This window comes from Myiozetetes cayanensis, unplaced genomic scaffold (genome assembly GCF_022539395.1).
Source record: "Myiozetetes cayanensis isolate MyiCay16 unplaced genomic scaffold, myiCay2020 scf10, whole genome shotgun sequence".
NCBI classification, from domain to species: domain Eukaryota; kingdom Metazoa; phylum Chordata; class Aves; order Passeriformes; family Tyrannidae; genus Myiozetetes; species Myiozetetes cayanensis.
Genome location: NW_026086605.1, coordinates 36,145,124 through 36,163,743, shown reverse-complemented (window position 1 = coordinate 36,163,743; position 18,620 = coordinate 36,145,124). Strand labels below are relative to the sequence as shown.

At 49.2% G+C, this 18,620-nt stretch overlaps 1 protein-coding gene across 2 annotated transcripts in view; it reads right to left on the bottom strand.

Moving 5' to 3' along the window:
* Nucleotides 1-18,620, bottom strand: part of PRKG1 (protein kinase cGMP-dependent 1) — a 276,153-nt gene that overhangs the window by 95,181 nt on the left and 162,352 nt on the right. For both annotated transcript variants that reach the window (XM_050305505.1, XM_050305504.1), the window contains exon 4: nt 11,113-11,218. In XM_050305505.1, coding sequence (XP_050161462.1) covers nt 11,113-11,218 — 106 coding nt within the window. The remainder of the gene's footprint in view (nt 1-11,112; nt 11,219-18,620) is intronic.

Genomic DNA, 18,620 nt, shown 5'->3' with positions numbered 1-18,620 from the left:
GGGAGCAGTTCCCCTGAAAACTGGCTCACAGCACTGTGACAATGAGAGACACCTCGAATTAGGGGCAAGAAAGACAAAATAACCAGTTTTCCAAACCTCTAATCAGTGGGAATTTAGTGATCAAAGGAGTTAATTTTCCTCGGGGGGGATTTCCCACCAAACCAAAGGTTCTGAAGGGGATCAGTTAAAGACAATGCCAATGGCTACTCTCTGTAACAACTGACTTCGTGCTAATTACACTGCTCTATCTTTAGATCAATACTTGCTGCATCTGCAGCTTGTTCAGCCGTTCTGAAGGGAAGCTCCTGTCTGTGTGGCTGAGGCAGATTGCCAAGCCTCCTGACAATTACAAATAATGAGATGCACGCCCAAACAGCCACGTCTAATCACATTAAAGGCTTTGTTCTTAATCTTTCCTGGGCTTTGCTTATACAAAATGCAACAATTACCAGGTAAAAGTCAGTGCTCTGCTCAAGAGAGATGAATGAAGATGTGCTTTGCCCATGGCACAGCAGGGATGTTTCTAAACCTTCCAGCCCAGGAACTGACTCCATTTAATGTGTGTTCCTGGTGGAAAAGCATCTTCACATCTCAGTGGGCAAACCACCTTCCCCTTCTCACAGGATCCCAGTACCCTGTCCCCACAAAAATGGACCACAGGGCCCCAGCCAGTGAAACCAGGAGCACGTCAGAGCCCGCTGCTGCCTCCCCTGCCTGGCCTCTCAGCTGCCCCCTCCTCCTCCTCGCACCCCAGCATGAGTTGGGTTGAAGGCACCTCACAGACCACCTCACTCCACCCCTGCCATGGGACCCTCTATCCCAGGTTGCTCCAAGCCCTGTCCAACCCTGTCTTTGCATCCAAACGTGCTGCATTCCACCATCCCAGCCTAAAATTACCTCAAATGCTCAGAATTCCATGGACTCAGAAGTGAAGGCATGAATCCCACCCTCACAGGATCCTCCCTGCAGTGAGTTTCCTCCTCCTAAAGGCTGCTGCTTACACCACACGTGTTTTCTTCCCTTGCTAAATCCATGCCCCATTCCACGTCGGGGGTTATTTCAAGGGAAGGACAATCCCCCCCATGGAATGTTTGGAACTGGGTAAGTCACAGACACCCACAAAACCCAGCCCAGCAGCTGCCCGGGCAGGACAAGCTTTAGGAGCCACCCCGTGGTGGTGACTCCACTGCTGTCACTCAGCCTGTTGGGTGAAACCCTGACACAGCAGTGATGACCCCAGTGAAACAAATGGAGAGGCACCAGATAACGAAAAGCAATAATAATGAAGCTCAGTAATAGAAAAAACTAATTCAGGAACTATCTGACATCCTGCCTTGGCTCCATCACTGCTCAGAGTGGTTGAAGGGGTTTCTGTATCAAGAGGAGGAGCAGAACCTGCCATGCTGAGCAGAGAAAAAGCCCCCTAAGCCACTTTGGAAGTATTTAAAATACTTGCTAAAGCCAAACTTCTTCTTTTACCTGCCAGATTAGCTATTGCTGAGCTCACCAAGCTGCAGGTATGTAAAACAATCCCGATATTCCAACATATGGGGTATAAATTGTACAGACACGGAGCAGTCTGAGGCATTTACACACCCCTCATCCCTCACATTTTGCACAGGTACACTCTAAATACAGAAACGATCCTGCTTCCTCCCCAGTCATCCTTATTATCCCATGAATGCAATGCAGTATTATCCCAATATTTCCCTCACACCTCTCATTGCACACAAATAGCAAAACCAGCAGCTTTTCCTGCACTGGGGCTTCGTCTCTGACGAGTTTTCCCAGCTCTGGCAGAAGCTGCAGCATCTTTTTGTAACACAAGGCCCAAATTAGCTGTGCTGCTGCTGCCAAAGGGTATCAAAGGGTGGCCTCCCCACAGCCAGCCCAGAGGGCTGGGGTTTAATGAGCTGCTCTCGTGACCTTCCCTTCATTTGGCCTTTAAACCCTGGCACACTCCACAGTCCAAGACGTGCTCCCGAGTTCTCCCAGCACCAGGCTCATCCAAAGACTCTCCCTGCTCTTCCTCTAACTCTTGTGTCTGCAGCACGGTTTATCTGCAGCTGTTTCCCCCAGAGTGCCCCAGGAGGATCTGCATTCACTCCTGCATCCTGCACGTGCTCCTCGGAGCTGCTGCAGCGAACACGGACCTCGACATGGATCACCCCCCAGAGGGTTCCAATCAGCCAGGCAGGGTCACAGCATCATCGCCCCACACCCACCTGAAGGGCTCTGGGTCTGTTAAGAGTTAACTGCAGTGACAGATAATCAGGCTCTGGATGAGATCTTTGTTCTTGCTGAAATACATTTTTCACAACCGTTTATCAAATGGCTCGGAAAAATAAAAAAGGCAAATATTTCAGGGACAAGTGGCACATCAATTTCCATTTTTCCATCAGTTCCTCATCCACAGCTGGGTTAGCTGGGCAATGTGATAATTGCCAGCCATCCATAAGGAAAGATGAAATGAAGGCTGAAGCCTTTGATATGCAAGTTGACTCACAAAACAGGACAGGTGGGTTGGTTTGTTCACTGTGGTTCTCTTCAAAACTCCCAGCCAGCCTTTTCCAGCAGGAGGAAACCCACCTCTTCAGAATCTGCCTAAAGAGATGTCAGTAACAGTTATCAAAATGCCTCTGCTCGGGAATCTGTGCTGGAGCTTGGTGATTTGCAGAAAATAAAGGCCAAGTAGGTAATGGGAAGAAATAACCTCTTTCTGTGACTTTTGCCACTTAGTAAATCCATAAGAGCTTCACAGCAGGTTGAATCATCAAAGAATCCCTGATAAAACGAGGAGACTCCAAGTTAATGCACTGCTAAGTACTTCCATGGGGACTCCTGGGGGGATGTTCCAAACCAATCTCAGCGTCTTCAGAGGCTTTTCTACATCCCCACAAACCTGAGGCTTGGGGATGGTGTAACCACGGGCATGAGCTCCGGGCCCAGCCAGGGGACACAGCTGAGAGTCCCCAGCCCTGCAGGGATTTAACAAGCCTCACGGATGTGGCACTTGGGGACAGGGGGCAGTGCTGGGGAACATCTGACTCCGTGATCTTTGAGGGCTTTTCCAACCTCAGCAGTTCTCTGATCCCTGTCTCCTATTCTGCCATGCAGTTTCAACACTGGAGCTGCATCCCTGAACAGGAAGAAAACACCCAACAAATGTCCCACTCCTGCAGCCAGGGTGGCCACAAGCAGCTCCAGCTGCAGATTGGCACCAAGCTGCAGCGCTGCCACCGAGCCTGGGAGGGGAAACCTTCAGCTCAGACAGCTGGCAAACCACAGCCCTGAGTGTGCAGAAGAAACAGATGAAAGACTCTAAAATACGATGCCAAACCCCACACAGGGTATTTGGAGGGTTGCTGGGCATTTCCATGCCCGTCAGGTCCTTGGAAAAATAGTCCTATTTAAGATCTAGCAATGAAACCAATGTAAAGGAACAGCACTTAAGCACCACGGTTGCCTTTTCCACTGGTTAAGCAGTTGCCATGGAAATGAAGCTGATCCTGCCTGAACTACTTGTCTTGGTCATCATGTCAGTATTACTCCTTGCTACGGTGTTTTGCCCTGATAAATATCGAAATTGGAAATCAGAAGACCAGGTTTTTAACTCCTCAGTCCCACACAACCTTCCATCGAGGCTACAAACTGCCCAAGTCCCAGCTGGATTTCTTTGGCAGTCAATTCTGGAAGTACATTTCCCATTTTCTAACTTCCTAGGACCTGTGAAGTCACAGGAAGGACGTGCCACTCACTGCCTGGAAGCCAAAGGTTTCTCCAGGTGCTCATTACTGCAATGAAAAAGGAGATGGAGAAAGGACAACAGCAAGAGGATGGAACACTTCACACCACGAGTCTACCAGAGAGCAAAACAAAGATGGTGGGTACAACTCCTGTCAGGAAAATGGCATTTTCAATTTAAGAGGTCTGAGTAACCACAACACCCGTGTTGGGTCTTCTGCCCCTGAAGATTCTTCCTGAGATCCCTCCACAGCAGTATCCTCAAACAAAGATGGATTTTGACATGTCCTCCTCTTGAGAACACAGATCCCCCTCTCTCTGGGAATCTGTCACGACCTGTACCATTTTCCAGGGAAGGTATTTGCTCTTTTATCCAGCCCAGATCTCCTGAACTTCAACTCATGGCCCTTAGCCCTTGATTTATTACTGGCCAGTGCCACGAAGAGTTTGAGTCCCTGCCTTTGAAACTGCCCCTGCCCTAGTGGAGACTGCTCCAAAATCCCACCTCAAGCCCCTCTCAGTCAATCTTGAGAGGCTTCTCTGGGGCCCAAAGCACCCCACTCCAGGTGTGTCCTCTCCAGGCCTGAGGGACTCAGCACTTAACTGTGCTCTTCCTAAGGGACCATCCACGGGCTCAGCATCCCACACTCCCACTCAGCTCAGGACCCCTGTGTGGCCCAGCTCCTTCTCCACAGACCCCCAGCCCAGCAGGGTCACTTGGACCCAAATGGCAAATGTCTCAGGGTCCCTTTCAAATCAAGGTCCACTCTTTGGCTTGGCTCCAACAGGCCTGTTCCCTAATTTATCCCTGCATGCACATTTGCTGAGGATGACCCTGTCCCACCATCCAGCCTGTCAGTGGAATCCCAGGATCACTGAGGTTGGAAAAGCCCTCCCAGCCCTTGGATCCCCCCTGGTCCCCCAGCCCAGAGGAGAAATGGAGCATCTGCCCCAGCATCAACCCCCCCACCCTCCGCTTCCCACTGGCACCAGTTAAACAACAAAGCCATTAATTCCCTGTCTCCAGGCCCTGCTGATCCCCAACCCATCCAACAATCTGTGTGTCCCTCCACCCCTCCTCAGCTGCCAAGTGACAGCGCTGCAGGCACGGTGTCAACAGCCCTTCTGCACCCAGAGCAAACCCCACCCACTGCTCCCCCTCGCAGCCCTTCCAGGGTGTGAGGGATCCGACATCGCTCTGGTTATTTCTAAAATGTTCCCTCAACAAATCACTCAGCCCTGAAGCTGCATTTGTTCATCAAATGAATGGTTTTCCAGAACACTTCTCCCGGCCTCGTGATTTCCAGGCAAACTCGAGAGCTTCATTAGGCTCCAAAGACAGTTTGGATCCACAGTTTTCAAACACAAAGTCTAAACATCCTTCTAGTAATTAGTCTGTACTCAAACTCTTCCACCAGCTGGGGATAAAAAGGCCCTTTTTCCATGACTTCCTCTCCCTCCCATGACACGTACTTGAATGTATTTAGCATGGTTGCCTTGGAGCCCAGCAGGAATTCTCCTGATGTTGTACCAGAGACCTCAGCTGGTTGTCCGAGGCAATGAAGAGTTTTGCAAGGAGAAGAAACCCCAGCAAACACAACCCAAAGGCCTGGCAGACCCAGCATTTCCATGAGCACTGGCAGGAGCACTTCCCTTCCGTGGAATTCCAACAGTATGCAACCAAAGGCACTGCAGTGAGATTCAGGAATGTCCTAGAAGGGGTGGGGAAGATACAGAAGCCAAACCTCAGCCTGTACGAAACACTCGGGTTACTCACTGTTAGAAAAACAATAATATTAGAGCCAATAATCCTCATGCCACTGAGAAGGTCCATCTCTCTCTGCCTGACCGAAGAGCAAAACTCTTTCAAGCAGACACCTGGCCCTGCTGAAATCCTTCTCCTGAGCACTGCCAGGATTGCTCTGGGGACAGGGGGTTGTCAGGTGCTTTGGGAGGGATCTTTTTGTTATTTGAGCATGAAAACACACACAAGAATAGGGACTGTCTGGCACAGGAACACGTTGGATTGGGGGATAAATGGCTTTTTATGAGGAACGTGGGAACCAGGATGGGCTCTGAAATGCCTGTGACTATCTGTGGCTGCACAACCATAACCAAGGGCTCCAAAAACAGCTCTGGGGCCCCGAGGAAGGAGAGTTCAATGGGTCTGGGGAAACTTATCCCTCAAAAAGAAGGTTAAGGAACAGAGCTGGATCTATTCTGTTGACCTTGCTTAAGGTGAGCATCCCTTGTTGAGACTGAGAGCGCTCAGGTGTAACATTCCCTCCTAAATCTGCTGTGTTTCTGTTTTGATTTCCACTCCATTACTGATGGATAATCCAATCTGGTCGCTCAGAGGGAGCTGAAGGTCTCTGAACCGTTCAACCAGACCGACTCAGGCGTCCTGGGGAAAGCAGGCACGACAAGCTGGGACCAGCTGGAGCCACCCTGGAGACACAGGGGTGACAGCACAGTCCTGGCTGTGTTCTATCAGTATTGTCTCATTGTTTGCACCACAGTTCACCCCCTTTAATGCCCCAACACCCAGCACCCAGTTCCTCCCTACTGTGCCACCCCAAGGGTGGGAAGGACTGACCTGGCCCTTTAGCAGAGCTGATGTATCACCACTGCAAAGTAACACCAAACAAGCCTTGCCCAGTTATCCTGGGCTCAGCTCATCCCTTCAGGAGAGCCTCAGTGCAGCCACCCCAGAGGGCAGTGATCCAGGCCCCGCTGCCTTTCCACAGCCCTACATTTTAAATCCCACTATGATGTGATCAGCGTATCTAATTCCATCTACTTTATATCTGCAGTGTAAAGCTCTAATCTTTCACCCCAATCACTCCAATCTTCACTGCATTTTAGCAAGCAACAGAAAACAATCTTCTCTCAATATCCAGCCACCAACAGCCCCGTAATATTTCAATCCAAAATGATAATTTGGTAAGGAGGAACGACTTCAAACAAACCCTAACACCTTAATAAATCTGCAGTTATGCCTAATGTTCTGCATTGAGCTGTGAAGAGCTCGATTCCTTTGCTGCTGCAGAAAACACAAACATCTTAAGTCATGTCTCAGAAAAGACAAGACTCATCCCTTAAAAAAAAACAACAGGGATCTGGAAATCAAACAATATAAAGTAAAAATAACCATTGTTATTTTTAAAGGCTAAAAACCAAGAGAAACAGTCCAAGATTTAACTCCTGACATCACCTCACCTTTCCAGTTTATCAGGAGAACCAGAACGTCAGAACAGAACAGTAGAACCATAATTATCAGATTAATACATAAGGAGAAGGCAGCAACCTAAACCCAGATCAGACCTTGTGCCTCTTGAGACCACAAGACAGTCTCTGAAGGTGTTTTTCCTCACTGGCAGAGTCACTGTAGGGTGAAAATGCTGCCAATGGAATCACAGAGTCCCAGGATCACTGAGGTTGGAAAAGGTCACCCAGTCCCCCCTGTGCCCGATGCCCCCCTTGCCCCCAGCCCAGAGCACTGAGTGCCTGCCTGGGACACCTCCAGGGCTGGGCACTCCAAACCTCCCTGGGCAGCCCCTACCAGGGCCTGACCACCCTTTCCAGGCAGAAATTCCTGCTGATGTCCAACCTGAGCCTCCCCTGGCACAGCCTGAGGCCGTTCCCTCTCCTCCTGTCCCTGTTCCCTGGGAGCAGAGCCCAAACCCCCCAGCTCCCTCCTCCTGTCAGGGAGCTGAAACTGCCTGATGGAGGGACCCCCTCCATGGACAGAAGCTGGGAGCAAAGTCCCTGTCTCTGACCTATCTGAGTTCATTTGCTGCCAAACTGCAGATCTACAGAAGGAGCAAATACAGCAAATCCCCTGGAGACACCTCGACTGCCCCTTCAGGGGGTGGGTCTGTGCCCAGAGGGGGGTTCAGACTGGCTGTTCAACACTGAGGGTGGGCAGGCCCTGGCACAGGGTGCCCAGAGAAGCTGTGGCTGCCCCTGGATCCCTGGGAGTGTCCAAGGCCGGGGTGGACGGGGCTTGGAGCAGCCTGGGCTGGTGGGAGGTGTCCCTGCCCACGGCAGGGGTGGCACTGGGTGAGCTCTGAGGTCTCTTCCAACTCAAACCATTCTATGATTTTATGAATCAGCAGTGTTAAAATGAGATATTGTTTATTCCCATTTGTATTAACCCCATTTCAAACCCAGCTGACACCAGGACCAAAGCAATGATTCCTCCTCCTTCACCACACTCTGAACCAAGAGCTACCCGACACTTTTGCCCTCTTTTCCCTTCTCCCTTTCCTCTGTGCTGCATTAGATAATGCAGCAATAAGTCTTTTCCCTGCCTCCACTAAGAGTTTTCCTTTGATTAAAACACCCTTGGCCAACATTAAACTTGTATTACTGAGAAATGTCTGTCCCAGCCCCTTCCCAGAGCCCTCCCTGTGCACAACAGCATCCTCAAGGGATTACAGGCACCAGACACCGAAACAATTCATTACACAAACTTCCTCCAGAAAAACCTGAACCCGGCCCTCTCCCACTGTGAAATGAGAAAGACTGTTTTTCTTGTTAAAGGGCAGTAGAAAATCGACAGTTTGGTGCCGTGGAGCATCATTTCAGTTCTGCTCCAGCGCCTGCCCGGGCACCGTGGAGAGGCTGAGCCGCCTCCTGCTGCCAGCCAGCCCTCAGAGCTGCCCTCGGGTGTGCCCAGCACAGCCCAGCTCACAGTCACGTGTGCACAACACACAGCACCTGCACACAGCACCCTGTGCCCCCAGAGCTGCCCGGGTCTGTCCGGGCAGGGGGACTGCAATGGCACAGCCCCCGCACGCAGGGATGACACACCTGGGAACCATCACCCCTGCACCCTCACGCTCAGCTTCTCACATAAAGCCACCCCTGAATCATCCCCACAGAAACCCAGTGGCCTTGTCCATCTCTCCATCCTTAAGGTCCCTTCCAAGCCAAACCAGCCTGTGAGTTTTTGATCCTGTGGCTGCCTTGGGAAATCTGGACACCCCAAAGGTGGGTGATGAGCACCCCCTGTTGGGAACATCTTTCAGGACGATGCTCTTGGCCTTCAAATTCTTGGGCAGCACCCCCATTCCAGTAGGGACGGTCCCAGCAACGTCCTGGGCTGAAAAGGAGCTCGGTGTGGATGGGCTCCTGGTTTGAGCCAGCACACGTGTCCTTACATTTCACTGGGCACTCAGTGCAGATGGAATTCTTTGCCTTACAGAAACAACAGCCCTTCCCTCCTTTGCTGTTCCCCTTGCCCACACCCCAGTGTCCCACAGATGCTGCATTCACGGAGCCAAACCCCACGCTGCAGATTTAGTCCCCTGAAGCTGTCTCAGTGTGACAGTCACAGCAACCCTTAACTCTCTTTTTCCAAACTCTCTCCTCCTTTTGCTTCCTCACCCAGATCCAAGCCTTTGACAGGAAGCTAAAGCTCGGACCAACAAGACCCCTGAAGGTAAAGTGGTGTCTGTGTGGGAACTTCCCTCAGCATCCACTTCCACAGCTCGGTCCTGCCTCCGAGGGGACCCCCAGTACCCACTGTCTGTTCTCCTGATCCAGCTCATTCTGCAAAGGAATCATTTACACCACGGACTGGAACCTGCAGCCTCTTCTAACTGAACATTCAGGAAGCTTTTTTTATAAAAGAAAGCAATATTCACTCTTTCAAGGCATCCTGTTATTTAAACTTCCATGATTCAGCAGGAAATTGTTGCCACAGCACAAGCCTTTTTGCCATCTTTTATTTCTTGGACAAATTTATTTGGTAAACTGCTATTTCCTTGACTGAAATATTCTGATTTTGCTTAAATGGAGTTATTTTTAGGGCTGGCTGGAGAAGGGACTCATTCCAGTGCTGTGACAATGATGCTCTTCCTTGCTTGTGTAAGGACAAACATATTGAATTACAGACAAAAAGCACTAATTGGGGAAGAACTAAAGATAAATTCAGCAAAACCAGCCCTGTAGCACACGGAGTCGCCCAACCTACAGCACAATATTTTATTTCCCTTTTTACTGGTGGCTGCACCGTGAACCACCTCGGGCTGACACTGATTTAGCCACATAATGAGCTCCCACAAATTTGTGTTTCAAAGGGAATCATTGCTGTGATTTGTCTCACAGCACAGACACAGGGATCAAGAAAAAACCTGCCTGGTTTTCCAGCTCCTGCTTGAAGGAGGTGCTGCTGGGGAATTAGGCTGTCTTTTGATCACACCAAGGATCAAGGAAGGCATCCTCAGCCTGGTTCCCCACACAGACCATGAAAAAGAGGATATTCCCTTGCTCCTGACCCCAGCAGAGTCGCTGCAGGTGAGTCACAAGAGCTATCCCGAGTTTTAGTAGGAACCACTGCAGCTTGGAGCAATCCAGCAGCCAGCCTTCCCAGCCCAGGAATGTCCACCTGGCCTGCACTCTTTAGGGGTTCATGGTTTTCTTCTGGCCCTCAAAGGGAAATACTGGGCATAAAGGGTGAGCCTGTGCTGGGGGGATGTTCCTGCTGCTCCTCTTCTCAGCAGGACAAATGAGAATAAACAACTGAATATCCCTGTGCCACCCCAGACATTTTCTGCTGTGCTTTGTCCATGCGTGTCATGGGAGACAACGATCATTGTTGTTGTGACTCAGGACATGATTAAAAAGGGTAATTATTAGACCAATATCAGCAGGCAATGATGCTGCCCAACCCCTCTGACTTTCCTGTGGACAGGCACCATTTAAACCTCTGTTTCTGTTGCACTTATTTCTTCAATGAGCATTGTTATTCATGTCTCAATATAGGAAAGAAAGCACCTCCAACACTCCCCCACAGAAAACTGCAAATAAAGTCAAGCAGTGACATGCCTCTTGTTTTCAGGAGTCATCCTGTTCTTCCTGAAGGACAGTTAGGAGGAGAACACCTCTAGAAATGCACCAAATGGGAATGAAGCTGAGCTTGAGATAGGCACAGGTGCCCAGAGCCCCTGTGGAAAACTCAACAGGGACCCCCCCAGCTCTCTAAACAACTGGGACTGTTCATTCCTGATCCTCTCCAAGGCTTCATTCCCCTAATTTTCAACCCCCCCACCATCTCCCACCATTGTTTTTCTAAAAGTGGGTGTTTTCTTACACAAGGAGAGTCTGGAATGACTCACAGTAGAGCTTTTCTCTTCCACCTTGGCTCTAGGACTCTTGACCACCCAATAACTCACAAGAGGAATGAAACTAAACCACAGCAAGGCCCCCCAGCTTTAAGCAAATAACAATAACAACAACAACAATAATAATAGAAAACATGAGAAGGAAACAAACCAGACACTGCACTCAGAAAGAAAAACAAGGCAAAAGATGAGGATGGGAGTTGCACTGGATTTTGGGATAAAGAAACGAGTGTCATACCTTTTCAAAAATTCCATGTACTCGGTGTGCTTGATGAGGCCAGTCCTCATCATTATTGTTTGGAAACATTGCCGGTCAATAGCCCAGAGTTTCACATTTACCAGAGCTGAAAGAGAAAACAAACAAGGGAAAGGGGATTAGCAAAGAGCGCAGGAGCTGGCAAATCCTGCTGGGAACAGGAGGGACACGGACTGGGACACACCGAGGGACACAGACTGGGACACACCGAGGAGGGACACACCGAGGAGGGACACACCGGCAGGACTGGGACACACTGAGGGACACACCAAGCAGGGACATGGACTGGGACACACCGAGGAGGGACAGGGACTGGGACACACCAAGGAGGGAGAGGGACTGGGACACACCAAGCAGGGACATGGAGGGGCAGCACAGATGTGGGACACACTCCAACCCACATTTCAGGATGTTTTTAGGGCATTATCCAGCAAAATCAAGTAAGGATTCATCCCACCCCCAAAGGAGAGCACAAATTCTTCCCTGGTCTCAAGGAAATTTCCAGAACCTGGACATTTCCACAACCAAGCCCTGTTTTACCCTGATAATTAACCAACACCCCATTTGGGAGGTTTGGAGATGTTTCTTCCCCAGCCTCAGTTTGTCTCTGCTAAATTCCAACACTTCCATGTAAATGGTCCAGATTTTCATCTGAGATATTTGCATGAACTACAAATACAGCTTATAACAGTTTCTCCTTAGAGAAACAGTTTAATTAAACAGAACTGTTCTCAAGACCTCCACATTTGCATTAATTCAATTTTTTTCAGACAGTAATTGCAATAAATTCCATCCCCTTCTCCCCATTTCATTACAGGAATGAGCAAACAGACTTTCAGCAAAATATTTACAAATATTCTCACTGATAAAATCCAAGCAATGGATTTGCTTTGATTTGCTGCTCCTTAAGTTCCCAAACCTCCTGGTTAATGAGCTTTTATCCCTAACTGCATTTGCAGGGTGGAAAAACCTTCAAAGTGCAAATTCAAATATTCCCTCTGGAATTGCACAGCAGAACTAAGGGAGACCATCACAGTCTCTTCTTGTTTTCAAGGCAGAAACTTCTTTTTGAGAACCATTTCTAGTTTTAAAATCAAACTGATAGGGAAATAATAACCTTTGGTATTTGGAGAATTATGTAAAGATTTAGTTTTTCACTCTCTTCTGAGTGGAAAGGACAATTAATATGAATAGGATCTCTATTGTTATGGGGCTTTTAACTGCATCCTATAAAATAAGGGGGCTGATGTTCAGCTGAGCTCAATCTGAACAGAGATAGGAGAAATTATTGTTATTCTTCAGCCTGGTGTGTCGGGAGTCGCTGAACAGGCTGAGCTCCTGCTGTCCTGGCTGAGGTCACGTCACAGAAACCTCAGTGATGTCCTGGGGAATTCCCTGAGAGCAGGAAAATATGATCTTGTACAGTGGGTGCTTCCACAGAATCCTGGGATCCCTGAGGTTGGGAAAGCCCTCCCAGCCCATGGATCCCCCTTGGATGGGTGCCCGATGCCCCCCTTGTCCCCCAGCCCAGAGCACTGAGTGCCTGCCTGGGACACCTCCAGGGCTGGGCACTCCAAACCTCCCTGGGCAGCCCCTGCCAGGGCCTGACCACCCCTTCCAGCAACAAATTCCTGCTGATGTCCAACCTGAGCCTCCCCTGGCACAGCCTGAGGCCGTTCCCTCTCCTCCTGTCCCTGTTCCCTGGGAGCAGAGCCCGACCCCCCCCCCGGCTCCCCCCTCCTGTCAGGGATTGCAGAGCCAGAAGGTCCCCCTTGAGCCTCCTTTTCTCCAGGCAGCTCAGGAGAAGTGCAGACAATACAGTTGTGTGTTAATTCCAATCACTGCTCGTACTTTACACTCACATTTATCCTGCCCTAATGATAAACAGATGCTTTAATAACGGCTAATCAGGGTAGAGATTTAAATGTCAGGAAGATCCTTATAATCAAGCGTGAGCATCATCTCCTGTTGTGCTTAAAACCCTCTGTCAGTGTGTTAGAGGGTTACTGCAGGAACAGAAGGAATCTCTGAGATTTGATGCTATTAAAGACTTGGAAGTTATACATTTCAGAGTGCCCTGAGATGAAAAACACGTCTCTGGGATGTGTAACACAAAGTCATCCCCACCGTGAAGAACTGAGTGAGAGCAGAGGCAGACAGAGGGGACACAGAGATTTTCTGATCCAACCCCAGATCTTCTGGGAAGCTTCATTTTCTGAGACTATCCTATTCCCTGGCTGCAGGAACTGCAGCCATAAAGGAGCAGGAGAAATAAAACCCTGGAAAGAGAAGTGTCCACGTCTGTCTGTGCAGGGAACTCTGTCACCCAATACCATCAAATATCACCCTGCAATCCGAGCAGCTCGGCTGGGCTGACCTACAATTAAACTTCATTGCCTCTTCTACATTTTTCATGCTAAGATGCCATAGCTGGGGGTTCTCTTTATTGGACAGGGATGCCCAGGCTGGGGAGCTCTGTATGGTCTCTGTGTGCAACTTTAGGAGCTCTCCAGCTGAGGGTATTGGATGATGCTCTGCAAGTCGGCAGGACACTTGAATTGCATGTTCAAGAAACAGATTTACCTGGCTCTGAACCTCCAAATGAAAGGGGGGTGGTTCAAGGACTGAAAACAAAGTAAAATACTGCTGGAAAGACAGGGAAGAGCAGCGAGAGCCCAAGCAAAGGAGTCAGGGTTCCAGGGGTCAGAGCTGGCTGGGGTGGAGATATTACCATTCCAGGTTAGGTCTGAAGTGCTTGTCATGGTTAAGACTTAATTTCTGCTGCCAAGGTGACTGAAATTACTTCAATCAATCATTCCAGTGAATTCCTTGCACCCCTCTCCACATCCAAATCCCTGATTAAAGCAAATAAACGAATTTCAAAATGCTTTTCCAAACCCAAGTTCTTCCAAAGAGAAGTTTTCTCTGGGCTGCCTTTGAAAATTGTTCATTATTGAACCTGGCCAGGGTTAAATCCTCCTCATTTCCGTTCCTGCCATCGTGTCCCAGCCTGCTGAGGGACAAAGTTTTGGCTGCTTTGCTCCTGTTCTTCCTTTGGACCCAGTGGCTGAAGGTCAGCCCTGGGGTCAGCTCTGAGCTGCTCCTGCATCCCTGGAAGGCAGTGAAATGAGGGGGGAACTGGAAAGGCTGCAGTGAAAATATTTACAGAAGAGCTGGGCAGCACTGTTTATGTTATATATATATATATATATATCTATAAACACATATATATACACACATTTATATATACACATATATATACACACATAGGAGGTGAAGTCCTAACATTGAGATGCCTTAAATCCTCGAAATGAGAGCAGCCAGAGATCAGTGCCCAGACTATTCCAGATTAAATGCAGTGTTCACGTGGCTCTGCAAACAAACTTTCAGCATCTCCCCAAGTTTTCACTTAGTGCTCAGTGAAGCCTTTCCAGGCTTTTTCAAGGATCACTGGGTGAATCATCCTCAGCTCAAGCACTTGCTGGCAGCATTATCCAACCTGAAACTTATTATTCCCCTGTCCCCCAAGCTGGAATTCGTCACCTCCCTTCTGCTTTTAGGCCATTTTATTCAAGCAATTGTTTGTTTATCCACCTTCAGGCGAGGAAGCAGCAGCATCTTCGTGCCCTGAGGGCCTTTTGGGCAGACAATACACACCATTTCCACTCAAATTTACACACTCTCCCACCTGGGGGCTGGTTCTGCAGCGTTACTGTGCCCCTTGCCATCGGGGGGAGCGCAGCCATTGCCAGCTGCTCGTGTTCCATCCTGCTGATGGACGACATGAGGATGAACAGCACATTTAACTAATTCCAGGGAGCACCTGGAATTATTTCAGCCCATTCTGGGGCTCCATAACCCTGCCTTTGCACGAGAGATACTCAGTTTAACAGCATTAAAAGGCTCTGACAACACCCACCGGCCCGTGCTAAGGACAATAACCTGATTAAATGAGCAGACACCACGCAGGAGCCCAGGACTTTTCTTGCCACAAGAGCCAAGGAACCAAAATCTGCCCCAAAATCCACCTTCACCTCACTCTTTAATGTCCCAGCATGCTCTTTCCAAACTCACCCCTCACACAACCTTTACCACGGCACCTCTTGCTCCTCCTGGCTGCAGAAATGTAGCCAGGGGGTTTTCTGGGTTTCTAATTAATCTTTGTATGAACACGAGCTCACAGACTACTCCAGAAATCCAAATTATTCCAGAACTGAAGGCTGAAAGCTGAAATGGTCCCTTATAGTTAAGGAAGAAGAAGATGAAAGCCCCTGAAACTCCTTCCAAGTCCTTTTTTGAGCCAGATGGAGAGTGATGTGAGATGAATGGAAAGCCAACAAGGGTCTAATGCGGGTCAGAAGCCTCGAATTAAGTTGCTCAAACAACTGATTTAATGCACTGAGCACAAGAGGGGTTGAGGTAAAATGTCTCCAACTATTTGGGGAAGGAAAAGGAGAAAACAACCCAAATGTCTCAGCCTGGCACACATCAGCTCCCGAGGCAAGATCACAGGAGCAGCACCAAGAGAGAGGAAGGAGGAAAATAAAATACTCCCATTTACGAGAGACACATCAGTTCTGGCTCCTTGCCTAAAAGAGCCCCAAACCCGAGGAAAATTAATATCCCCAATGAAAGGAGGTGTCTGGACACTTAATAAACACTTTACAAGCACTTCATAAAGGGGTGAGACAGCTCAGGGACACTCAGGATTGTGTCTCCCACTGAGCTCTGCAACACAACTCGATACTGAAAACACCCAAACCCAGTTTTTCAAGAGCTGCTCCCAAAGTAACAAACCGGTGTTTTACGGCTGCCTCTTTGCAGCTCCAGGAGCTGCCTGACAATTCAAGCTACAGAAGTACTTGCCATGGCCACCTTGCAGCTTACTGGAGCAGAGAGAGCAGCAGGGGCCGAGAGGAAATGCATTTGCACAGCCAGGCACCCTCATTTGTAATCCTGCACCACGGGACACTTTAATTCACCGTAACTGCCGGGAGGAAGGCGCCAGATATGCCTTCAGTGGGCACAACTGATGGAGCAGGGACACCTTTCCAGCCAGGTGCTTCTTGCTGATGGAAAAGGTTAATTAAAGTGGCTCCTGGAATACAGGAGGGCAAGGAGAAGAAGCAGAAGGAGTAGAAGTGGAAGAATCAGAAGAAGCAGAAGGAGAGGCAGACACAGGAGAAGCAGCAGCAGCAGAAGCAGAAAAAGCAGCAGCAGAAGAAGCAGAAGAAGAGAAGAAGGAGAAAACAAAAAAAGAAGCAGTAGAAGAAGCAGAAGAGAAATCAGAAGCAGAAGAGGCAGAAGCAGGAGAAAAAACAGAAGCAGAAGAAAAAGCAGCAGGAGAAGAAGAAAAAGCAGGAGCAAAGCAGAAGAATCAAAAGAACCAGAAACAGCAACAGAAGGAGCAGAAGAAGAGGCAGAAGTAGAAGAAGAAGCAGAAAAAGCAGAAGCAGCAGGGAAAGGAGAATAAGAAGCAGTAGAAAAAGCAGCAGAAACAGAACAAGAAAGAGAAAAAAGAGCAGAAAGGGAAGAAGCAGAAAAAGCAGCAGAAGAGGCATAAGGAGAATGTGGCACAGGAAAAGCAGAAGGTGCAGAAGAAACAGCAGGAGAAGCAGAAAAAGCAGCAGCAAAGCAGAAGAACCGAAACAGCAGCAGCGGCAGAAGGAGCAGAAGAAGAGGTAGAAGAAGGAGCAGAAAAAGCAGAAGCAGCAGGAGAAGAAGCAGCAGGAGCAGAAAAAGCAGAACAGAAGGAGCAGCAGCAGAAGAAAAAGCAGTAGAAAGAGCAGAAGAAGGCACAGAAAAACAGGAGCAGCAGAAGAAGCAGAAGTGCAGTTTTTCATTTCCATCACCCATCCCACACAGCCCTGTGCCACCTGCCCCCCAGATGAAGCGCAGCAGAGAAATAAATCCTTCTGGAACTGAACGACTGGTGAGAGCTGAACCCCACAGTCCCCCCTGCAGCACTGACAGGACACCAGGAAAGGAAAATAATCCCAGGATTTGCACAGCCCTGAGAGAAAAGCAAAGCCAGGGCACAACCACCGAGAGGCTCCAGGAAGGGGCTCCTTTTCCAGCTGGGATATTTGTTTCCCCAGGAAAAGGGCCAGAGGGACAAGCCATGGACCCTTCAGAGGCTGCAGTGAAAACACTCTCCTGACAAAGCCAGCTACTGAAATTCCTAGTGCCACCTTTACTCCTGGCCTTTTCCTCTCTTCTCTCTACAAGCCCTAAATGTTATTTTGTGTGCCAGACCTTAATTCACACTCTGGGAGGTTGGTAGAAGAGAAAAAAAAACCCAAATGTTTTTTTCTCCATTAAAATCAAAATTCATTCAGGTTTCTGACCTATAAAGCAGATTTAGGTTGGATATTGGGAAGGAATTGTTCCCTGGGAGGGTGGGCAGGCCCTGGCACAGGCTGCCCAGAGCAGCTGTGGCTGCCCCTGCATCCCTGGGAGTGTCCCAGGCCAGGCTGGATGGGGCTTGGAGCAGCCTGGGCTGGTGGGAGGTGTCCCTGACATGGCAGGGGTGGCACTTTAAGGTCCCTTCCAGCCCAAACCATTCCCTAATGAAGTTCAGTCAGCACAAACCTGGCCAGGTCCAGCAGCAGAAGGGAAGATGCTCCCTTGCACCACATGCCTGTTTCCAGCAGAATGCTGCACATAATCCTAACATTTGATATAACACAAACCCCCCACTGCTGCCATCTGCAAATAAAGCCAGAGCTTCAGCTGTGAGCTCAAACAACAATATTTTGAGAAATCCAGTGCAGTTAAACCCTGCCTTGGTGGAGCACTAGGAATATCAACCAGCTAAGAAACCCCAACAACACAAAACCCCTCTGTCTGTGATTAAAAAGAGGCAGTTTCCTCACAGACCTTTACAGTAATTCCCCATTTTAAGTGATTTCCTTATTTCCCAAGAGCAGCATTTCCCACACATCAGTTAAATAACCCATGCCCAGATTCTTCCCTCTCATTACCTGGATGGAAACTTGTCCCATCCTGTGGGAGCCCTGTGGTGTTATCAGGGTGCTGAAGGCGTGTCCTGATGGATTTGCTGTCTCAGAGGGCACAGAGGGGTGCAGAGCAGGGGCTGGGTGGGTGCTCTGCCTGCCACATCCACCCCAGAATCCAGGGTTATGTGCCTCTGCCCTCTGCAAAGGCTGCCTTTTGGGGGGGCTTCACCTGTCAAACAAATTCCAAACCCAAACAAGACCCCACCCCACAGGAGGTGGAGGTATCAGGGGTGACAAGGTCATCCCTGAATCCTATTCATATTTTGGGATACAATTCTTCAAACAAATCTCTGCCTCCTTGATAAATGCAGAACTCCAGCCAAAGCAGGGACTGCAGGCTCAGCAGTCCCCCAAAAACCTGGCTGTGGGAAGAATTAATTTGCCCATCCACACTGTGAGGAGCCAAAGCACCCCCTGTCCCAACCTGGCACTGCTGGGCACACTTAAAATGTCTTTCCCAGGAACTACTCC